The 26,051-nt window shown below is 32.4% G+C and overlaps 1 protein-coding gene across 2 annotated transcripts in view; it reads right to left on the reverse strand.

Annotated features, from left to right (window-relative positions):
- Positions 1-11,532: 11,532 nt before the first annotated feature.
- LOC124364679 (ral guanine nucleotide dissociation stimulator-like 1) overlaps positions 11,533-26,051 on the reverse strand; it is a 78,294-nt gene continuing 63,775 nt past the window's right edge. The window contains exons 9-15 of one of the 2 annotated variants that reach the window (XM_046820345.1): positions 25,007-25,171; positions 23,779-23,919; positions 23,149-23,336; positions 18,938-19,055; positions 17,831-18,023; positions 14,675-14,809; positions 11,533-13,094 (exon numbers count right to left, since the gene is read on the reverse strand). In XM_046820345.1, coding sequence (XP_046676301.1) covers positions 12,943-13,094; positions 14,675-14,809; positions 17,831-18,023; positions 18,938-19,055; positions 23,149-23,336; positions 23,779-23,919; positions 25,007-25,171 — 1,092 coding nt within the window. In that variant the 3' untranslated portion in view covers positions 11,533-12,942. Of the gene's footprint in view, positions 13,095-14,674; positions 14,810-17,830; positions 18,024-18,937; positions 19,068-23,148; positions 23,337-23,778; positions 23,920-25,006; positions 25,172-26,051 lie in introns of both variants that reach the window. The other variant, XM_046820344.1, reaches the window with a different exon arrangement.

The following is a 26,051-nucleotide window of genomic DNA, read 5'->3' on the forward strand; positions in this document are numbered from 1 at the left end:
GAACTAAGTTATTGGCAAATCAATAAGTTTATTTGATATTTTAACCTATAATCATACAATTTTGCTTTGTTTTAGGCTGAAGTGGTTTAAGTAATGTCAAATTGCTATTAATACTATTTATTTTTTTAAGTACTTCTTTCATGTTGTGTTTAAAGATACATACTTAATATAAAAAAGAATGTATACATGGTGTCCCGTAACTCTCTGGATAAAGGTATACCACGTTATTGCTTCAGGTCAAGAAAAACATATTTCACCATATGAACTCCGATGCTTAGTTTCGCATTTGTCTCTCTGTATGTGTTTTTTATTAAAAAAAAAAAAAATGAATATCTCAAAAACTGATAAATTAAATTTAATTAAACCAAATTTGGCTCAACTGTATGATAACAAGGCCAATTACTGTAAAAAATATCATGCAATTATCTTTAGTATTTTAAAAATGGCGACCATAAGAACTTTGAAACTTTGAATGTCTTAAAAACCGATATTTTGAACTCAAAAATTACAAGAATAACAGTTTTTTAGAGGTTATTATCACACATTTAATTACACCAACATGAATTTAAATGGAATAATAAATAATTGATTTATAGCAGATTTACTAATAACAAAACATGGGCCACATTGAAAATTGCCATTTGTTTGTTTGTATTGTTGGCTTATTCCCTGAGAACCTATTATATATATACAAAAAAGTCAACTGAAATTTATAATGAGTAATTGAGTAATGAGTTGTAGTTATTTAGGATGTTTTAGGTTATTCCTGCAAATGTGTCACCTAAAACATCCTAAATAACTACAACTCATTACTCAATACTCATTATAAATCCCCCCACCCCCCCCCCCCCCCACCCCCCCCCCCCCCCACCCCCCCCCCCCCCCACCCCCCCCCCCCCCCACCCCCCCCCCCCCCCACCCCCCCCCCCCATTTTAAAAGTGTCAAGCTAAAATGATTAGATATGCGACAAAATGGTCCATTTCATATTTTTAACCCATTTTGGTACTCTCCAATTTGACCTCCACCAAAACTAACATGTATGACTGTTTATTTATTTCTCAAGAAATATTTCTCTAACGATTTCATGAAAAACCAGGTTATGTGATTATACAATGCAAATTGGCTTTCAGCTCCTGGACATTAATGTTGGTTTTTTTAATTTCTTAAAATATTACTGTAATTTATTTTATATGACAAGTTAAAATCCTGCATCAACTCATTAATCCAAACTTTGTGTGTTTAGTTCCTTAATTTAATAATTTCTATATTTTTAACAATCAGAAAAATTTAGAACTTATGAAAAATGATTACATTCTAAATGAAAAAAGGAATTTAAACATCTTTTTTTCTATTCATTTATTTTTAAATAATGTTTTAATTATGTTATCTGCAATGGGAACAACGTTACTAACCTGAACTTCGATTTAGGTCTGAAGTTGTTTGTGGAGGCAAAGTCTTGCTTTCTTGTGACAAAAATGCACCGTTCTCACAGGATGCATTATTAACAAAGGACTGCTAAGGGTTCAAAGTGAATTGAATAAAAGGTGATGGCAAGCATAGGAAGTTGTTATTATGTGGTAAATAAGGAACAAACGTTTTCTTTCCTTTGTCGTCATATCAAAAAATATTACAGTCGGAATAAATTATTTTTATGTCGTGATCAAACAACCTTTGTATGAACATTAAAATTTATGAAATAATATTGGTTCATTTATTGGATCTTTTATAGAATAGACAAGTTACAAAGTAAACCATTGCAATGATTAGATAATATTCTACACTGTTACTTAATTGTTTCTCCTATTAGTGAATTATCCATATTTTGTCATACTAAATTATTACTAAAAATAATTATTTCATCTGTTAATACTCGTGCTTTGACTAATAGTATATTCAGGAAAAGTTATGATAGGAGACTTTTTCTCTACCTCCAAACCTTCTGAGAGGAATTTTCTAAATCCTCTAGCAAAGATATATATTGATAAAAAAAAACTTCATTATTGCATCTATTTTTATGCATATTCAGTTTTATCAAATCAAATAAAAATGAAAAAAATCAATCTGAAATTGCAACGTAAGGCTTCAACCGACTCAATATATTAAAAATTAAAAACAGTTTAATCCACATTCTCTAATAAATTTGTGTCTAAAAAATTCCAGACAAGAGACTAATCTATGTCCTCCCTTCCATGAAAAATGACGTAACAGGATTGTCCCCCCACCAAAATTTAAATCCTGGATACATCACTGAACTCTGGGCATTGTCCATATGGCCACCTTTAGGGGTTCAGTAGCACATGTACACACAGTTAGCCTATTACCTAAATATTTTATTTGATTTAGATTCAAATTTCTAGATTGAAGTAAAATGAGGGTTACATTCTTACTATATTGGCATTTCAAATCAACAGATTCAGAAGAGTATGCCACTTTTTTATACTTCTGAATTTTTAAAATTGTATGTTTTGTGGAACAAAGACTAAAAATTTAAAATGCAATACCGATGACATTAAAGTAGTATCTGAGTTCTTAGACCACACAAACATAACCTATTGTTTAAAGCATGTTCCATGAACCTAAGGTATTAAAATTTATCTGACTGAAAATTACCTATAATGAAAATTTGTTTACTACTATCTGTTTTATTAAACTGAGCAAAATATTCATGTAAAAGACTTCATTTCTGGACGTTTCAAAGTACAGCATTGGTTTCATAACTTGTGGGAACACAATTGAAGGAGCTGTAAAATATTCACTGTGCAACCACAATGTGGACTACAATGACACACATAGAATATAGTTTTTAAATTTTGAATTTGCAAAAACTGCCTAATTGGGTGAATTTAAAAGAGCGCTCAATGGGAGAGAGCTCTATCAGGTTCTAGAGGAGTGCTCAATGAGCACAATGAGATAAGAGGAAGTTTTTGTGGGGAGTAGTGAGTTCCAAGCAACAACCAAGGAATACCATGGCAATAAATACAAGGTAGGAGTACACGACACCAAGTGTCATAACAGGCTTTGCTGAGGTTGCATGCAGAATTTCAAATCTATAGCTCAATTCATTCTCAAGATGTCTTGCAGATAAATAGGCAAACAGACAATCATACAAGAAAAACGTTGACATGAAGACGCAACATAGAACTCATTCTTCTAGATATTAAGTTTCATGCAAAATTGAAAGTCTATGAAATTTTTCTTGACATATATTGCCACATGATACATACATGTAATTATTATTTAAATTGGATTCCATATCAGTGTTTAAATCATAAAAGTCTACATACCATGCAACTGTAAAATTTCATGTTGTACATGCTGGGATTGTTAGTCTACATGTGTTAATATGTCACACGGTTCAATCTCTTATGGGTGTATTGAGTTTGTTTACAAATTTATTTATTCTCCTATTTTCTCGTTGCTATTATGTTTACCCATAAGACCAGTATAAAAATATTAGCTACTGTAGAGCCAAATCACAAGGAGTGGCACACACCATCATCGAACTCAGTGTTCCTCATACAGAAATGAGGCTACATGCACAATTTCAATTCTAGGGGTCAGATTGTTTTCTAGATATCTTGCGGACAGACAAGACAGACAGAAAATAATTTTTTCCATTCCCCCAGCAGTTCAGCCAACTAATCCTTTCAGCTCTGAAGGTACTCAAAGCTACCACAACTTTTTTTTACCGATCATAAATTAATAAAAACCGCATATATCAATATGCTCTATTTTGAAGTGACATTCTGGAAAAAGGGGGCACATCCATCTCAAAATCGTAACATGCAAGCTCCTTTTGCAATATATAATTTAAGGATTAACATAAAACCAAGCATTTTGGCACAAACTGAAAAGCTTTCTAGTTAAATTTCTTAAAAATGCTCAGTATTGTAAGCTGATCAAGATTTGTTGGAATTAATCTAGATTTCTTGGCATATCACGATTTATACAAACTAAACACTGCACTGCCAACCATCAGACATATAAATAAATGTTGAATCAGCATCAGCTAACCACATAAAGACCCATAAAATCGCGACTTACAGTTTCTTTATCTAATTCTGATGATGATATAAGTACTATTTATATGTTTCAAAGTCGGTTTTAAGTGTATTGAGCTATAAAATAAATAATCTGTGACAAATATTATTTCATATTTTTATCCCTTGTGGTACTCTTACATTTAGATATTACCAAAACTAGCATGGCTAACAATAAATTCCTTTCTTAGGAAAAATTCATCTGTCGATTTGAAGAAAAACCAGAATGTATGCTTATGCAGTGCAAATTGGCTATTGGCTCACAGACTATTCCTTCTCAAATTATTTGCCAAGGATATGAGAATCTAGCTTTCGTAGGGAAATAAGCTAAACAAAGACAAATCGTGCCTGGTACACAGATAGCTCCTTGATAGAGAACAAATCTAGCTGTGGGATGTAAAGTTCATCTCCCAGAACAGCACTTAGCAAAAGTCAAGATGTACATTTCCACAGTCTTTCAGACTGAAATCTATGCTATTTTATTTTGCGCCTAGTGATACTATTTGGAAGTTAGTATGCTGTTATGGATCTTAACTCGACAGAATTTATTTAAAGGCCTGTCTTGGAAAGCTTATCTATCTAGCTAGTCATAATTCAGTACTCCTTAGCTGGGTACAACAATGCTGGTTTTAAAGGAAATGAACTCGACGGCAAGTCTGTAAATATGATCACAGTTAAAGGTTGTCCATTTAAGAGTAGTCGTATTACCTATCTTTGGGTGTCTTGTTGTAGAGTTTTTTAAGAGGGCCAGGTTTCCTGGGCAATTACCTCTCAGCCATCCGACTTATTGTGCACCCTCTTCAGGTTTAAGCTGTGTCAAATCCCAGGCCTTTACAAAACCATGAGATCATCCGAACAATGCTTGCCTGTTCCAATCCCTCTCTAGTACGCCTAAGAAAACCTAGGGATATTGAACGTTTTCTCTGCAATGCCGGACACACACACACAACTGTTTCATCAGCCTCGCCACATTTCCTGCACAAGATTTACTGAAATGAACCACTATTGTATTCAGGTGGATTTGGAATATCCAATGTCCTGCAATAAAACCAGTCATCTTGCGAATCTCCATTCTACTCATTCTAAGGGATCCTGCTTCAATGTTCGTTGATGATCCATTGAGCAACCGCTTTGCTTGAACGTTCCCCTCAGTTCTTTCCCAATGTTGTTGGTGTTTGTAAAGCACCCACTTTGCAACCAATCACCGTGCTATAGGAAATTCCATACGTTGGTTCAGGACCAACAAGAGGACAATTGGCTCCTAAGTTACTGCAACTATCTGCCCTCCCCCCCCCCATTACCTGTGATTCCTCTGTGCCCAGACTCACGTTAGATTAAATTTATTGGTTTCCACCAGTGATTTCATGACCATATGGGGCAATGCCATACTGTCTTTGAGATGCAATCATGCTTGGCCAAGACCTGCAGAGCAGCCCTGCTATTCGAGTTAATGTAGATGGTTTTGCCTTCATAGCCTCTTTCCACATTAATTATCACATATTCAACAAGGGCATTGACTTCAGCCAGTTTGCATAGGCTAAAGCTAGAGCTGACTCTAAGTCTGGCCCCTCAATCACCTGCCCCAGTACCCTCTAGTCTTTAAACCGTCTGTGTATCACGTTAGAGCCTTCTTCATGTAAGCAGACTCTCCATTTCACTATTCATCTCTTTCAACAATGATGACTTGAATTAGTTTTTCCCAGTCCATAACCTTCAGCATCCAGTCAGACATCTTGGAGTGCATTCTAGCATAGAGATAATACCAGTTCCCATTGCACTACAGTCTGTTGGCAGCCATCCTTAAAATGCTCCCTTGTTGTCGATGGTGTATTGCCATAGTGTAATAACAAGTCCGTAACTGTGACCACGTTTTCACTTCTCCTCTGGTAGCTTATTGTCGATAGTGTATTGATCTGACTGAACATCAAAAGCTTTTAAGTACAAATTTATTAAGACATACCTTGTCATTATAGTAAGAGTTAGATCAAGGTTGCACTAGATACTCAGGCCCAGCTGCTCTCCCCACCACCTACGTCATTTCACTGACGAACTGTCTTGACAGTTCAAGGCCACAATAAGTCTGTGTCGTGTGATGATTGTTTACATTAATGTACTGCTATAACTCTTGTCATTGTGTGTGTGTGTAATCACTGTTCAGGGAATGATAACTAACTAATTAACAGGTTATTAGTCCAAATGCTTCCAACTGTGTGTCTGGGTGCAAAAGTATTTAAGGTAATAATAATTATTTCAACGCCTTTTGTTTCCCAAACGACAAAGAAAAAGCCCATTTGGTTAAAGAGCAATACATAGAGATAAATATGTAGTTATGCTAAATTCCCAAGTTTGCATCAAACATTTAGGTTAAAGGGTATATTTTACGTGAGGACAGTGTTACTTGCTCTGACAGATCAGTTCTTACAGTGAAATGAGACAAACTTGTTCAGAAAATGCAATACAAACTATTTTGTTTTAATTACCTGGATATGTTAGTAAAAACAACCTTCCTCGTGAACAGAAACCACAGAATCTAGAAAGGAACAGAAGGTAAACTGGTTGGAGGAACTACAGTATACAATTGGAAATTAAATAAACAGTACTAATTGTGATAAATATTTTGACATTTTATTTTTACTTATAAAATTTATTTTATATACAGGTAATTAATACAATCTTAAAATAATAATACAATTAATAATATTACACATGTACAATATTGCACAAATTTATGACATTTACACAAAAATAACTTAAACTAAAAATAAATTAACAGTGATTATTGTCAACACATTCAATCACGTATAGACAAACACAAGGCATACGTGAGATTTGCCTGAGATTCTGAGTTTGGGCATTGATTTTGTTAACTAAAATGCTTTGGGAAGTAAAACATAGTTTTTCTAACCATTACTACACACATTACTGTAAAAAATGAGTATTATTCATGTAGTGCTTTAAATAATTATATATATACTGTCATCTTCCATGAATGTATAAAATATTTTGTTTAGTTGGGAAGCAAATCGTTTAAAAGTTAAGTAAATTTTAGTCGCAAAGTGTTATCAACTCAAAAAGGCCACCATATGTATTATAGAAATAGTTTATTTTGTAAATAAATGCTATGTGGGAAAACATAAGTTCCGTACATTAAAATATGTGCTAATGCTTATAATGTGCTACAACATATGACACAGTTACATCTTCTTTATGATTTGTTTTATAAGATATCCAATTTTATTATGGATCCATTTTTATACAGCTCTATTTGAGTGGTTAATGTTTATCACTTTTACAAAATTAATACTGTAGTTTATTCATTGCAATGGAAAACAATTTAATTCATAGCAAACTTAAGACTTCCACAGTCCATTCACAGGTGATTTGGTTCAGATATTTACCACCAGATTGAAGCACCACAGTATTACTGCATTTATTTCTATTCTCCTTGACTTTCAATATATGGGGATAATTGATTAGAAAGTGGTTGTTAGCACAAATGTATATCAGTAGAAAACATTGAAAATATGATACAACCTTGTTTATAAGAATTTAATTTATCCGCATCTATAGTTTATCTGAATTGGTTTTACAAAGTAGAAAGAGTCATTTTTAGAATAATCCATTTTTATTGAATTTCAAGCATAATTTGTTATTCCATTGATAGTGTTCAGAAATGTACATAGTGTAGTAATACATTAACAATGCTGTTGTAGACTTATGATATGTTGATAGTATTAAATTTGAAAGATGTAAATAACTAGTTTCAGGCCAACAGCATCAGCATAATAAACATCAGAAACTGTATCAGCAGCTTGTTCTTCAAGGAAAATAAAGGATAGTGAAAACAATTCTGATGATGAGGAACCGGAAAATTTTATAACTCATTCTGATTCTATCGCCTAGCTAGACTGGCTGATGTTTTATTTTGAGAGACATTCCATCAGTATAAATGTAATGTCCATCAGTACTTCCCGAAAAAGTTAAGCAAAATAAAACAAAAGAGAGTGAGGAGTTTTCACAAAACAGCAAACAAGATTCCTTTTGATTTCTAATTTGATCAGATATCTCTATAATTAATCTCTGTATAACGAAATAATAAGTTGTCTCTCCCCCTCTCTCCCCTCCCATGTATTAAGGTTAATATTTGGCTTTTCTTTATTACTTAGAATAAAACTACGTAGTTTAAACTTTTAAAATTGGTACATAATGTTTGCTTGTGCATCACAATTACCATCATCAGAATTAACAAAACAAATAGTAGAACTTGCAAAACAGTAGAATCACTGATGACAGAAGCCCATTAAAATTCCTGGAGATATTTCACAAGATATTTTCTATGCTTAATGAGTTAATTTGGTTGGATTACAAGTATCTCACACCATATACTTTTGACCATGGCTTGGGTGGTTAATATGCTTTCAAAAGCCCACCAGGTGACCTGATCTCTGACCTTAGCATAAACCTTAGCACAGCTACAAATAGAAGTCTTAAGAAATTATAGCACTTCTTCCCAGTTCATGATTTTTAAGGATTGTTTGGAGACTTCACAGGAAACCATGTGCTCCTACTTCTACTGCATATGAATGACATTTATAGCTATTTGACCTGGCTGAAGAGTTTACTTATATTTGTGATAAAATTAAAATTATTGTATCAAACTGTTATTAGAAAATTTTTAATTTTAATATTTGTTATAATATTATTTAAAATAAATTAACGACTATTCAGTATTACCTTTGTTGTATAAGTTATCCATGCATTACTAGCAATCTATATGTATGTATTAATTACTTTGTCGAAAACATAAATTATTTAGGGAAGTAAGTATAAATTTAAAATTAAACTGTCTATTACACATAATATTAACAATGATAGCAAAGTTTTAAAATCCAACAATATACATTTTTATTAAATACTTAAAAAATGCAGTAAATTATCCAATTTATGCTTTTTACCTCTCATAATTTCTAAATATCAGTGGTAGCGTTCTTGAGTTGTACATAACCATGAGAGAAGAGACATAAGCATTGAACAGATGAAACATGAAAGATGTTTATATAATACTTCAGTATTTGCGCTAAAGCAATACTACTCCATCTAGTATCACAGTTAATTATTTCACTATAGCAGTCGAAATAAATGAAAAGATGCAAGAAATTGGTGACGATTAATTTTTGAGTATATTTTAGTTGAGCACATGAAGTAATAATGCAATAAAAATCTATACTAAAGTTAATATTTCACAACTCTGGGACACACTGTCACAAAAATCTGACTCAATGTCGGTAATCCCTTGTGTAATTTAGTCTACTAAAATATATTTGAAAACAATATTTGTTTATAAAATACGTGGATAAACAGTTTGTTAAATATAAACATTAAAAATACTATTCAAAAACTTACTACAAGTAATATAGAACTTCTATGAATTAAACTAGAATTGTGATATGTTCAAAAGGACAGTAGAATTAAACATGATTAAGTGTATCTGAAAAGATATTAATTTAATAAGGGACAAACCAAGTCCATTTTATTTTCTTACGTTGGCCAAAAATAAATTTACACTGATTTTATTGTATTTCAAATTTTAATTCAAGATCTCCTACTTAGAACAATAAAAATTCCAATATAGCCTTTAGTAAAGAGTGAGGGTCTTCTCTCTTTTAATCAGAAGATGCTTAGAAGGTATTTGAAAAAACGTAAGATAAAAATCCAAACAGGCATAGATTGAAGGATCAAAAAATACTAAAGAGTAGAAATCATATGTACATTAAAACTATGCCATGAAATGAATACTCCAAATAGGTGAAAATATAAGTGTAGATTAAGGCCTGATCACAATTTACTGACATGTGATATCACATTGGAACTGCTCTGGCAGTGCTGAGTACACGTATCATGTGCGACGTGTGTCCACCAGTGTAGAGCAAAGTTTGCACTTAGTACTGTAGGCGTGAAAAGCACCACTGCGTCACCACTCCACAGTTCTCTGTTTTCCGAACATTTAATACACTACTGCTTGATGTTTTTTAATAACAATTTGAAATGATTTTTGAGTGCCAAACCATTGTCACAATTCTTAGTTTTCCCATTTATATGGGTTTTATTAACAATTGAAGAAGAGGGTAGATCCCAATACTTAAAATGTAGTGTTATAAAGATGTAACGTATAAAGATGGCAAATGTTTGTTTGATGCCTACTTTGCATGCTGATGATTGGGGTGGGGGGAGAGATTTCTCATTCAGAGCTAGTTTGTTGAGATGTCCCACAACCTTAATTTTTTTTATTTAAAACAGTATTGGTAAACCAGGTTAAGAATAACAATAAATGTTCTTTTTGAAAGTACTTTTGATTTCGTAGGTTTCTATATTGAAAACACTACGATGACTGACCTAAGCTGAAATTTATAGCGAAATCACAAGCAATCTGTTCTTGACTGGACACGTCCTATTGCAGTCCTGTTGTGATATTGTGTGTCACACACTATCCAATGTAATTTATCCATTCATTGTAAACTGGGCCTAAGGATGGGACTTGGAATTGTTACATCTTCTATTGATGTGTATACTGTGATGATTACCAATGTGAAGGATGATTAATATATACTTATAGGCTTCCCAAAATGCATTTTATTAAAAGACGTGCTTGACTTTTTCTTTTTTTTTGCAGACTTCAGATTTAACGTTTGAATCACGTTTGAAATTTGTAGTAAAAAACCTAACCTAATATTTAAAATATATATTTTTTATAAGTTGGTCCATTGTGAGTTAATGATATGAATTAATTTTCAGTGTGTGGAAATATTCCTTAAAATACAAACATGTATACAAATTTCATATTTCTAAAAATGCCTAATGATAGTTTAAAGTAGGTACTATAAATCTGAATGTAACTATATTTAACCCTTTGATGTGTTACAACATATGTCTGCCAATTTTACGTTAAACGTGTGATTATGTACTAATTGATATTTGAAAGTGAATTTTAAAACTGATTCATTGACTGTTCTATTTGCATTCCTTCTGTATCTGGTTTGGAAGAAACAATCGCTTATTACTATGAAAGTGATATTCTTCTAAGCTGCTTAAAAACATAGTGTTGGATCAGCCATTTGTAAACAGTGACAGTTTTGAATACAAATTAGCAGACTGCTATGCAGTTTTGTTAAAGTTGCGTTTGAATTGACTTTGGTTTATTATTTGAAAGGTAGTAAAAGAGCAATATATCATTCTTAAAAACACAAAACATTAAATAAATAACTATTATTACTATTTCAATGTGTGTAAAAATTAACACAGTATACCTAAACTGTGTTCTCTTCACATCCTCCAGATTATTTTAACTCAAACTTTTAAAATATCAAAAATGATTAAATATTTTAAAATATGTTGGATTTAAACCATCGTAGATGAGTTTTTTAAGGGTGAGGCAAAGAGGTTGAATTATTTATCATGGCACAGCAACTGAACTGTAAAGTACATAACACCAAACCACTTAAAGTGAAGTTTATTTTGGTTTAATTATATCACTTATATTTCAATACTGTAAAAAATATAAAATGTTATTAAAATATTCTTGTATTTCTATGGAAAATTACTAACACCAACTAGAACAAGCTGGTGTTGTCTGTTGGATTATTTATTGAATTTAAAAAAAAAGGAAAGCTAAATTTAGATTGTTTGTTAAAAGTACTTAGTTGCCTAGAAAATAGAAAATACACTTCTGCATTCTACCAGGTATTGTTACAAACATTAGGAGGTAACTGGCAACTGGTTGACATATCTCGTCAGCAATCCGCAATGCATCAGTATTAGCAACTAACCAATATTCGGAAAACTGTACCACATGATATAAAGAGTTAGAAAAGATACAAAAAATAACACTTCAAAGGGTTAAATAGTGCACAAAAGCATAAATCAGCATTAAATATCGCTTAAAAATATTTAAAATTAATTAGTGGTACAAATATACAAAACCAAATACAATAAATTACACCCTTGGTGTTGACAGCAAAATCTCAGCAGCAACCACATAAATAAACCTTAACAATTAAATCACAAACACACAAATTTGTTGAAGGTTCACTTGAATTAAAATTACAAAACATGTCTTTCACCATTATCACTTACTTGACACAACAACCTCATTAATACTATCAATAATTGTAACTTTGGTCATTAGGGCAGGTCTTGAGATCCTGTCTGGGAGCAGGTAGCAGACATAACACTGTCTTTTCCTGTGAAGGCCAGGTTATTTACAATACATGGATTCTAAATCCAACACTGGGTAAGGGTAACCCTAATAACTGTGGAAGTTATAACTCTGGTCTTGAACATTGGTAACTATTGATTTTGCTCTTCATAACAGAATATCTTTAAACATTAGATTCCTACAATAAGCATTTGATACTTCGATTTACATTGATGGAAATCCCAAATAACTTTATTGATGTATGTAATAATTTGAGAACTTGAAATTCTTCACTTGGTATTAACAAGCAGTATAATTACGGTTTTGGTTTACATATATAACCATTGTACTCATCATTGAATTGTTTCTCACATTTTTCAATAGCAATTGCAAACAATGTAAAACATGTAGAATCATATTCATTAGTGCTATATAGAATTAAATAACCTTGATCACAAAATAATAAATGGTCCTAACTTTTGTCTATTAATACGGTTTATGACTTGAAAACCGCTAAAAATTATATATATTGCAACACAAGACGTGTTGCAGGATAAGAGATTCCAAATAGAACAAGAAGGCAATTTATGGCTCTACAGTACACAAAGCTTTCACAGGAAAAGACAGTGTGGGGCATCTGAACTTTCTCCAGAATAGCTTCACATCTCTGTAGCTTGCTGGATCTACGCCAGCGCAACGCTTGTGCTGTATCACGTCAGCTTCTTGCCGTTCTTGAGTCGTGCGGGCTTGGCAGGTGATAAGGGGCTGTCCAACGGGCGAAGTTTAGATCTCAAGATGAAATTGAGGTTGAATGCAGTGTTCACTGCATAGTAGACGTTGGCATTAGACGGCAATACCATTTCTGAAAACAGAAGACATATGACAGCAGAGCAAATTTCTCATACAGTAAAAATTTATAAATAAATGACTTTCAAATATATCAACGAATTAATATTTATTTTAAAATTTAATATGATTTACTGTAGTAACCTCCCAAGATAGATCTCATTAATTTGCAATATAAAATCATGAACATTACCAAATACTCAGAGGATAAGAACTATTAAAATTTATGAAGTAAAAGAGGAATGATAATAGATTATAGTTCATGACAGTATACTTCGTTTAGGATTTAAAAATAGCCTTCATTCATTTTCGCATGCAATAAATTCAACAAAAAGGTGCAAACGCCAATGAAAGACACATAAGATGGAAAAACCTAGGTTGACAAGTGCAGAAATTTAAGCTAGCTACAGACTTTTTGCTGTATATACACACCAGTAATGGATTTTGAAAAGCCAACAACATTTTTTATCAGTAAAAAATTGGCCAGGTGTAATCTTTGTTTCATATCAATGAAGTAAAAATTAGTTTATTTTAACCCTTTTAGTTTCCAACGTCCATACATACAGATGTTTTAAAAGCTAATGAAAATGCCGACATGACGGATATTCACAGTAAAAATTCTACCACAGTAATTAGTTTACAAATTATAAATTTGTTGGTACTATATAAACAATCAGAACAAGCCAAATTGCAAGAAAAAACCCTTTATAGCATTTTTAAGATAACTTAGATGTTTATTTTAAAATTTAGTGAAACGTTATAAAAAAGTTAAAATGCAGTTTTCTAAAAACATTACTTTTACAGCTTTTAAAAGATAAATCAAAACTTTTTATTTTTGAATTTAGTTCAATTTTATCTTTCATTTGGTATTATGCTTTACAACAGAATAATTTTTCAAAAGGGCTACTACTTATGAGAAACTGAAAAATATATACTGTAAGTAAATATTTTTAGATTTAATAATAAAAACTAAATTACATTAAAAAATAGGATTAGTTAATTATTTTCCATTCTAAATAACAGTTTTACTTCCAACTACAGTTTTTTTTTCCTTTTTTTAAATTTAAGTGTTCACTTATTCAGAGCTCTATGATTGCCTGTGTATTTTATAAACTGTGTTTAGTAATCTCATGATTTTAGATTAGACTTACGAGTAAAAGTAAACGCCTAAGTTAACACAAAGAGTAGTTTACACCTAACATTTTTTGCTAAGTACCATTTGTGTGTGTTTTTTTTATATAATAAATTAGCAGTAGATGCATTTTTTTAACTAAACAATTTATCAGAAAAGAAAAAAAATTAAGAGCCTATCTAAAACTGTTTTTATATTATGGATGTTTTAGTCAAATGTTATAAAATCGCTGAATCAGGCTTGGTATTTTTCAGCAGTGCCTTGAGAGAAATCTCTGGTATTTCTCAGGCAAACCTTTTTATTAGGCTCCGAAACTAAAAAATTTAACATTTTTCTCAAGCTTAAAAGAAAATTACAACAATGATTTAGAATATGTATAATGTATTATAAATATAATATAAATTTATGTTATATTTATATTAATTATATTTTCTCCGCATCCTAGTCCAGAGACATGATCTTACCTTTATCAGGCAGCACCTGCGCCAGAGTATAGTTATCTGGATTCCCCTCTAGTCCCAACTTGAGCATGGCATTTCGAATCACTTGTGGCGTCCGCTCGTTGTTGCTCAGCATTATACTCTTATACAAAACGATACCTGCGCAGACACAACTTGCTATCAGTCTTCATTTTACTTTATACAGCAATAGTTCACAATAACATTAACGTAAATCACTTTCAAAATGACATCGTTAAAATGTAGCTTTTCTGTTTTTTATAATACTGAATGTTTAATTGCGTCAAATACAATAAAATATACATTCAAACAATATTTTATCTACATCATAATTCCATACAATGTAAAACTAAAAATGTTTAAAATAACTCAGATTTTAAACACCATGTTTTTAACGATTTAAGTAATTTGAAATATTTAAAGTTTGTGAGTTTTCAACATTTTAAAAAGCACATGTTATTATGAAAATCACCTAATGAGTTCTATACCACGTTTTATAAATAATATGTAAAACTATTAACTTCAAACCTTTATTTTGAAATGATAACAGTATATGAAATCTATCTCAATTGTTGTCTCCTTAGCATTTCATTAACCCTGGAAACGTCTATCAGAATTTCTAAAGTGTGCTCTAATTTTTGTAGTTTTTACAGGGTTTCTTTGTAAATTTTGTATAAAATCCTATATGTAGTTATATGTATAAAGTGTTATGTATCATTTTTCTTATTAAGAATCAGAGAATAAAGCTACATAGTTTTGAAGTAAAAGTAAAAATATATTTATTTCTACAGCATATATTATATTTAGTATTTGACATGTGAAAAATATATTATATTAATTTATTTGCATTATAATAAAATATAACATTTTTAAACAGTCTGAAATAACTAAATTGTAGGAAATTTAGTTGTGAAAAAAAAAACAGTGTTATGAAATTCAAAAATAAAAATGTAAATAATTTTTATGTTTATAGAGAAAAGAGTAGTGACAAATTTATACTCATTTTCAGTTGCTAAGCAACACAATGAAATAAAGATAATAAAATTGACTCTCGTGCAAATTAATGTGTTTTTTTCTACAGTTTTATGAAGTTAGTTGATGTATAACAGAGCATAAATAGGTTTTTTTATTAAAAAAAAAGAAAACAAGATACAAAACTTCTACATGAGACTCATCAAAGTCAGTCATGTCAGACTCCATTTTAATGTCATGAATGTCACTCAATACACAAGGATAACCCATTCTGAAGTCAAGTATTATATGATTAACACTGTATGATAAAACGTTACTCAATTCAAATAAACAAACTTTTGAACAAAGGACAATATGATTCGTTTACAAAAAACAATTTCTTCTGCTGCACAGAGGTTAACAACGAAATCACATCTGGAAAAAAACCACACAAATTTTAAACTAGGAAAAAGACAAAATAAAATTAAAGACCTCTAATCATTAAAATAAACTTATAGACTTTCGATTAATGTGTAATTTAAAGGTCTTTAACAGGTACTAATGCCTTTAGCGGTAAAATACAAATCAACCCTTTAGGGGTCGATCGTACTTTGGGAGTTACGGGATCCAAACGGGTCGGTTGACGCTTCCAGGGTTAAGTATCTTAAGAAGAATACTCTATTTAACAGGATAAAGCAATTATACGAGTATATTCTGTATGTAAACATTCAACACTTAGTCAAAATCTTTTATATTATCTATAGGCTTTACCACATCACCAAAATTTTTGCTCTTTTATTTTCTCTGGCTCTCTCTTCTTGGCTCCAGCATCAAATCATGTATGAAAGCAATCACTTTTTCACTCTTCATTTGGTTTTTTGCAAAAAATTGTCTGTTCATAGAGTAATATTTACTGTTCCTTTAGGTAAGCATTCCATTACTTGTCATAGATTTTCAGATCACTTAAAGAAAGGCAATACATTGTTAAAATATGATCAACTTCATCTCCTATTGTATAAATCAATATGTTTACTTGATATTGTTCTGGAGTTTAGCTTAACTTGCTGACCATCTACCTATTAGACTTCCTGTGTCAACTACGAAAATAGATATTCTATGAATACATGTATTCAAATAGCCAAGAAGTTAAGCTGATTAATGGCACAGAGTTTCCAGAGGCTAAACATTTATTTACATTGAAAGCACTAGAACTTAATAAGTTCTCATGAACTTGAAATGTTCTACCTTTCAACTTCTGCCTTCTCAACTTGTCTTTATTTGGTATATTTAATAATTTGAAGTGTTTAATGCCTATTTATTGTTCCAAGATACGGAAAATTATACTCACGCTAAAAAGTTTTGTATTTTTCCATGGTATGATATCTCTCAAAAATACATTTACAAAAAAATGTTGGTGAAATACCCAATCAGATGAAAAATAATCTTGTATGGATGGCTTTGGGTTCAGCACCATGTATAGGATAACACCTAAGGAAGCTATTATTTCTTCTAAGGATACATTTTTTTTAAGTGGACCAGATAGATCTAGGCCTTAGTGGGATCTGCTTATTTATTTTATCTTCTTCATAAAAATTAACTTTAGTAATAATTTTAATTAGTATTTCAACAGTTAAAATCAAATGAAAGTCTGAAATTCTTACATGTTTATTCCGATTAGGTTCCTTACACCCATATATCAAAGCATAAGAAATCTGGGAAATCAGGTCCATCATTAAAAGCCTAACAGTTGTCAAATCCATCTCCACCATCTCCATTATTTGAGATTGGGTCTAAGCCTTCATCACTTTCACCAAGTGAAATATTTTCCAATGTTGGCAGGACGATTTTTCAACCACTATGTTCACTTTCTTCATTACATGAATCATCATCGTTCTCTAACTTGGCAATAACCTCGGAATCAGAAAGAAACAAAGTGAATGATAACGATACATTAAGTTGACAAAGACACCAAATTACGTTAACACATTTACTAATAAAAACAAAAACAACAGCAGATGATTATTGTTTACGTTCAGCTGTTACTATTAGTTCTAAGATTTCTGTGCAACAATCGAAGACATCACAGACCGGCTGCAAATGGACGAAAACTGATGTGTCGATATTGGATGTTGTCCGACATATGAGTGGAATGGGGATATTACAATATCAGATGAGATCCGACATACAACTTGTAATGGTTAAGTCACTCACCATCTGTCTCCACGAGGTCAGTCTCCAAGGTGACCTTGATGATATAGAAATCCGGCGTAACCTGACGGGTGGCAGGACTGCGGGTGGCACTACTAACTGTCAAGCTGTTGTTGGTAGCACTGCTGGCCACACTCACGTCCAAAGATGGGAGCGATGAGTTACTTGATGATGATGACATCTGGGACGGAGATGCCTGCAACAACGACTATTGTAGTAAATGGTTTCCAAAATTTAACTTTTCTATATTATTAATTTTCTTTTATTTCTGATGAGTTTAATACAAATAAATAATAGTGAATACTAACTATATCAATTATTTCTATTATTAAATTAGCCTTAAAAAAAATAGTATATGATGTTTTTGTATAAAACTGTACAGTATTTTTGTGAAATATTTAGACTAGAAAGATATATATTTTAGTTCAAATTAAAACCTATTGCTTTTTTGGAATTTTCTTTAACCCTTTAAGTGGAAAGGTAACTTGATCTAAACATTCACTCGTCAGTGGCAAACATGCATATTTCCGACCTAACATCACTTTATTTGCAAATCCAATTGCAATATACAAATATCAATTTAAAATCTTTTAACTACAGTGATAAACAGGTTTCCCTATCTATGAATATTACTTTCAAGGTACGCTCAAATGTATATGTGCCTAATTTTCTTTTTTTCTTCATTCAACTCAGGAAAAAACACAACACATAAACTTTCATTGGCTGAGTGTTAGCAAAGCCTACCACTCAAGAAGGTGAAAATATTTTATTTCTCTGTTTTTTTTACACAATATTTTGAGTACAAAACTACCTATAGACTTGAAATGTTGCTTGAAGCTTCACTCTTACATAAAGAACAACAAGTTCGATAATGGTGATGTCACTGTATAAAATTTTCCAAGACAGAGTTATGGAACAGCTGAGGGTCTGGTAGTATTTTCACCTGTTCCAAAAGGATTTTTTCATTTTGTTTATTTTAAACACACCCTATTTATTATTACTGGGCTACCTCCATCCATCAGTCCCTTGCTTTCTTTGCAATTTACTTTCCATTATTTTAAAATTTAAGGTTTATAATGACAAAGTCAGAAAAACAAATGAGTATCGTACCTTCCTGTCAAGAGAGTTGTGAGGAGAGGAGGGTAGACTGTCGATGTCACAGTAAAACTGGCTACTAGAGCTACTGCTTGTGGTGCTGGCTATCGAGTCATTCTTGTGGTGACCCAGGCTGTAACACACACTACAATCTGCTTTACTGTCTGCGACTACAACAAGTACTGTACTATATAGAACCTGGGTAGACTGTCAATGTCACAGTAAAACTGGGTACTGGAGCTATTGCTTGTGGTGCTGGCTATCGAGTCATTCTTGTGGTGACCCAGGCTGTAACACACACTACAATCTGCTTTACTGTCTGCGACTACAACAAGTACTGTACTATATAGAACCTGGGTAGACTGTCAATGTCACAGTAAAACTGGGTACTGGAGCTACTGCTTGTGGTGCTGGCTATCGAGTCATTCTTGTGGCTGTAACACCCAGGCTGTAACACACACTACAATCTGCTTTACTGTCTGCGACTACAAGTACTGTACTACGTGGAACCTTGTAATTTTGTGTGTCTGTACAAGGCATAAATATAATCATTCTTACTGTAATACTACCTGTTATGTGAACTTATGTCAAAAAAGCCAGTCAGTCGAAGCCCATTGGCTGGAGCCATTGGATACCAATTGTACATGTTCATACGTGATGATGAAACTGCTGCACCTTAATTTATATTTGCAAGGAAGCAATCTCATAGCTCAACAACAACCTTATTTTCGTTTAAAATCATTTTCTGGTTTATTTTAAGTTTCTTTCTCCCACAAATTGTACTATTGCATAACATTAAGATAACTTCCAAGTTTTCATCAGTTCTCCAAAATGAGGTGTTACTTACCTGTCATTTTCATTTACTAAATTTAAAAAAAAATTGATACAAATGCTTTTGACTGAATCCGTTTTAAACTTTCCAAGACAAAATATTGATTTTTTTGTGACAAAAAGTTATGTTAAAAATATAATATTGAAAATAAAATATTAAATACAGTATATTGGATTTTAGAATAATTATCTGGTTTTGACAGCATTTCAATTCAAGGATACTGAATATTATGTATGTAGTAATCATTTAGAAATTTAGTTACTTTCAGAATTATGTTTGTGAAGATATATTTGTGATAAATCTAAAGCAGTGTTATCACTTATGTTTTAATTTACATCAATTAAAAATTTCTCAACCCATATCTTAACGCAGGTGCTATCCATGGTAACAATATACTAGCAAATGAGTAACTGCTTTTTGGATTGTGGCTATGCTTATATCTAATTACATTACATTATTGCTAAGCTTACATATTTATTTTTTCAAAACATCAAAAAGGTATTTCTTAATAAAATAGACCTGTAAAATGTCAATTTTACCAACATGTCACTACAACCCTCACTGTTGGTGCACAAATACTTATGGAAATTAGTACCCCTTTGGAAATTAGCTAACATCTAGCATAAAAAATTATACTAACGATAAAAATTAAGAGAATCTTCCAAGATGTGAGCTTTTTTTCCCTGTCTTTAACACATATGGGTTCTTACATAGAAATAATAACGTTTCTGAATTAAAAACTATATTTCTTTGAAAATTGCAAGTGTAAATGTTTTATGCTGTATCATGACTACACACAGCATTATCAATTTGATACTGAGCTATTCTTCTGCCACTATAACACAAACTAATTAAACATATTGAAGGACAAACAGAATTAAAAGTAAAAATAATAAAATCTATGCCTGCTTCTAAAGTGTTCACATCAGTCAAAAACAATAATGCACCAAATTGCTGCCAAAAGTGCCAAACACCATCTTCAGTGAGAGAAACAGTGCTGATCCCGATAAAGTTTATTACTTGAAGCAACACTCGACTTTCACCCTTCCACTCCACTTTTCCATTGTATCTGTTGGTGCTCAACCACAGAAAATTTCTGATTAGAGAGCATCTGTTCACAGTACCGTAACCAGACTTGAAAATTTTCACCCTGAAACAATAGCACCTGGTCCCAATCTCTTCATCACCAGATTTAGTGAACATTGAATGAGATATACTATTGAAAACCTCTTGGTCTCTTGCCAAAAGAACTGCAGACCATCCAGAATTGTTGGACCACGCTGAACATATGCCCTACTCTCAGTCTGTCAATCAACCTCTATCAGAAATGTAGAGAACCGGAAAATCTTCTGCACATATACATATACAGGGTGACAATTAAGTCTGGAACCTCCTTTTTAATTTTTGAACCACAATAGAAAGAAATACCAAAGCTCACACGTGCTTACTGGTGATAGTAACGCACACATCTGCCCAATTACCGACCAGATAATCCCTTTGGGGGACGGTCCACAAGGAGTCAGACAAAATTCTTAAATAGCAGCATAGGTCGAGTTTGGTATAAAATTAAAGGTCTTACTTAGCAGAGTACAAAGCCGCAAACCGGGCTTCAAAAGGTGGATTCATTTAGTAGTTATAGCTATTTGAATTTTAAAACAATTGAACAATGTAAATTATTAAGTATTACAAGTAAACACCAATTTTTAAGTACCTGTGATCAAAGTAAGTGTTCAAAACGTTCCACTCCCATCGTCTGGCAATGTCCTAGGCGGTTGTAAAAGCCATCCACTGCATTTTAAAGGTAGTCACGAGGAACATGTTGAGCTTCTTGGACTATGAGATTTCTTAGGTGCGCCAAATCTCGAGGCTTAGTACGATAAACTTTATCTTTGAGGTATCCCCAAAGAAAAAATCCAGCGGAAATAAATCAGGGGAACGAGCAAGCCACTCTACTGCACCACGTCTTCCAATCCATCTGTGAAGGAATATTGTATCCAAGTATTCTCTAACAAGGAGAGCAGTGTGGTGGGGCGCCATCTTGTTGGAAATAAATTCTTTGAAATTGTCGACCAAGAGCAGCTTGTAGTGCAGGAATTATCTCATTTTGGAGCATTGCTAGATACGAGTCACCATTTAAATTACCATTGATAAATAATGGGCCCATAATTTGATTTCCTATAATACCTGCCCAAACGTTAAGTTTCTGTGGATGCTGTGTATGACTCAATCTGCCACTTTCACATTCTAACAGTAGTTATGTTATTGGTAATAATTATTGATTCCTGGCTTCGATTACTACATTGTCAGATGATAGGAAGGGAACATTTTGAACACTTACTTTGATCACAGGTACTTAAAAATTGGTGTTTACTTGTAATACTTAATAATTTACATTGTTCAATTGTTTTAAAATTCAAATTTTACTATAAGCTATAACTACTGAATGAATCCACCTTTTGAAGTCCGGTTTGCGGCATTGTACTCTGCTAAGTAAGACCTTTAATTTGATACCAAACTTGACCTATGCTGCTAATTAAGAATTTTGTCTGACTCCTTGTGGACCGTCCCCCAAAGGGATTATCTGGTCGGTAATTGGGCAGATGTGTGCTTTACTATCACCAGTAAGCACGTGTGAACTTTGGTATTTCTTTCTATTGTGGTTCAAAAAATTAAAAAGGAGGTTCCAGACTTAATTGTCACCCTGTATATATATATATATATATATATATATATATATATATATATATATATATATATATATATGTATATATGTATATGTATAGGTGCAGAAGATTTTCCGGTTCTCTACATTTCTGATAGAGGTTGATTGACAGACTGAGAGTAGGGCATATGTTCAGCGTGGTCCAACAATTCTGGATGGTCTGCAGTTCTTTTGGCAAGAGACCAAGAGGTTTTCAATAGTATATCTCATTCAATGTTCACTAAATCTGGTGATGAAGAGATTGGACCAGGTGCTATTGTTTCAGGGTGAAAATTTTCAAGTCTGGTTACGGTACTGTGAACAGATGCTCTCTATATGTATATTAGACAACTTCATCCTTTGTCACAGAAAGGTCAGTATGCCTGCTTTATGTGCAGGCTAACATGACCATAATCATTTGCTGTAATGTATGATTTTCATATGATATATGAATTTTAGTACATGGTATAAGATGACCACCAGAGCGGAAGTGATGTGCTGAGTCAGATGGTCCATTCAACATATCCTGTGTGTAGGCTAAGTATTGTGAGTACCTTCAGCCATTCATAATATTTCTGACCTACTTTCAGGAATAATTTATACTTATTTTCGGTTTCCTTTAGGTTTTTCAAAAACAAATCTAACATTTAACATAGCGTAAAAGAAATGAACGTGAAAAGCACATCGACTCACCAGTTGTTGGGCTTCTTCTTGGGGCGGTGGGTAGTGACTGTGAGGGCAGGTACAGCAGGGGGCTCGATGTGGCAGGAGAGTTGGTAGGCCTCTCGGTCATCCAGGGTCAATATTGAGTCGAACCACCGGTCAAACGCAATGTCCTCGTGTATGTTGTACGCATTGGCAGCTCCCTGCAGCAACTTGATCTGTGCCAATACAACATTTTTCACTGACTGGATCATGAATTCACCCTTTATCTTTTGGGTTATTGTACACTACTTTACCACCAATAGTCAACTGAGTTTAGAATAAATTGTAAGCTCATAAAGTTATATTGTTTAACTTTTAATTTTATGTTATTTTTATAACTCTGTTCAAAAGAGGGGTATCGAACTATCTAAATACTTTACAACTGAAATTCTTTTAAAGTAGCAGTTGTTTAGATAAATTAGGATAACAATCATCTGATTTTGAACTGCTGGAGTAGTGTATAAAATATTCATTTAGAAAAGCTTGTTTTGTAATGTTTAAAAAAGTTTCAATACATCCGAAACCAGGCAACTTTTTACTATTTTGACCAATATATTGACTAACCTATCACCCCTTTGAATATTATTACTTGGCTATAGAACAAAAAATGTAGTATACCTGTGCTAAAACCTCGAACTCTTTCCGCCTCTTGTCGAAGTTGATCAGTCCATCGTACAGAGTGTCAGGTATCGCAGTGTCGATCATGGTCAGATCGGTGAGGAATGTTCCTAGGTATGGGATTGTTCCATGGCTGATATTCTGTCAAAACAAGAAATATGTAAAGTTATTTCTCATCTCACATCTCAGAAGCATTGATGTGACTGGAGCAAAATCTAAACCATCTACCAATTTAATTGACATGCAGGATTGTTGCAACACAAAGATCTGAACACCTATCAAACCAAAAGTTATGCTTTGGATGTGTATGTCAAGGTCTCATATTAAAAATCTGAAGTAGCTTATAGCATTGTGCCTTTTATTTTATAAACATAGCACTGAATGAATTCTAAAAAACTATGTACTGTGATGAACCTTTGATATTATAACGTATAGGACAGAAAAAATTATTAAATTTCAAATATGAGTAGTACTGAAGCCACGAAGGAATGAAACACATATTCAAACTTAATGAATAAAGCTAATAAACAATGGATTTTTACTTTATTTATGTACATATACACAGATTATTTAGTGAAAAGGAATAAAATTTCCAACAAACTTTAAGGAATATGTGAATGGAAGGAATATTTATGAAGACTGTTGTTACTTCAATATTGTCAACTGCAGTAAACACAATCAAATTGTCATTATCTTGAATGATAAAAGAGAAGTAACATAAACTGTGTTACAATATTTTTTAATACAATGTTTACACAGGAAATTTATCTACATGCTATCAATAAGATATTCAATTCTTTGCTCTAATCAGTGGTTAGAATTTAGTAAGACTACCTTTTGCTCAACAAGTTCTTTCCCAATTACGCTTTCTCTTTAATGTTATGTTTGCTCAATCCATCATGCTCCTAAATGTAGAATAAATAATGTAGATGTAACAAATATTAATAGGATACTACCAATTTAATGGCTCACTAATGTGAAAAAACAGCATTTGAATTTGTCGAAGTAACTTCAATAAAAATTATTTTCCATATTATATAATAACATAAAATGTATACGACTTTCAGTCCAGCATTCTGAAGCAAAAAACAGAATTGAATATTCATAATAACATACAAGTATTCTGATGTCAATACACTAATTATTTCTAAATATCTTTAATAAACTGTAAAATATCTTGCTTCAAATCCTAATTTAATACTTATAAAAGTTTATCATGATGACTTACTCCACTGTTGTTTGCCTGTCTCTGTATAACCTTCTGCAACTGTTTATCGTTCTCGCCAACTGTATCAGCAAACTTGGCCGTTCCCTCTCGCATCAACAGTTCGCGCTGAGCCCACTGGTTGTTGTCTTCGCTGAATATCCTTGCCAACTCCTCAAATACCTCAACCTGCCCAAAGTTACAGTAAATTATAATTGTATCAGCAAACTAGACCATTTCCACAAGCATCAACGGTTCACGCTGAGCCCACTGGTTGTTGTCTTCGCTGAATATACTTGCCAACTCCTCAAATACCTCAACCTGCACTAAGTTACAGTAAATTACAGATATGTGAAGTGTTCTACTTCATTTATAAATGAATCAGTTTTTGTTTCTGCAGCTTCTGCAGGTGGTATGCACCAAGAATTAAAATTAAATTTGTTTAATTGGGATCACAGACATACTTGGATAGTCGGGGCCACGACTGCTTTTCAGCATTGTGATACACTTGCAATACAAATTGACATGTCAATTAACATGAACACATTAAAGATCAAAATATTTATGGAGCAAAATAATATTACATTTTGTAAATCTATGTAATATGATCGCCTGATTATATGTAGTTCATCAAAAAGGGCAATTTAGCAAATGTGCAGTCAACAAATACAATATGGAGAAACAAAACAACAAATGATGTAGTGCAGTGAGCAGAACAATCTCAGCACAGAACATGGCCAAATTAATTTTTTACCCTGAATAAAAATGCCAAAATTAATTCATATTTTTGTCTGAATCAAAATGCTATCCACACAGCGGATAAAATAATCATTGTGTCAATGGATGCAGACCTGGCATGAAACACCATGAATGCAATAAATTGTTGCCAAACAATAAAATTGTGCAATGAATAATTAATTATTTGAATATTAAATTTGAATTTTTAATTGTTTTTTCCATGTGAAGATAAAACTCATCATGAATTTGAACAAATAACCAGAGACTAAAAGAAAAATAAATTTTGTTGACCTCTGGTTCTAGTTCTTTTTCCAAAACTGAATAACATGAA

The sequence above is a fragment of the Homalodisca vitripennis genome, chromosome 6, assembly GCF_021130785.1.
Source record: "Homalodisca vitripennis isolate AUS2020 chromosome 6, UT_GWSS_2.1, whole genome shotgun sequence".
In the NCBI taxonomy this organism is placed as follows: Eukaryota; Metazoa; Arthropoda; class Insecta; order Hemiptera; family Cicadellidae; genus Homalodisca; species Homalodisca vitripennis.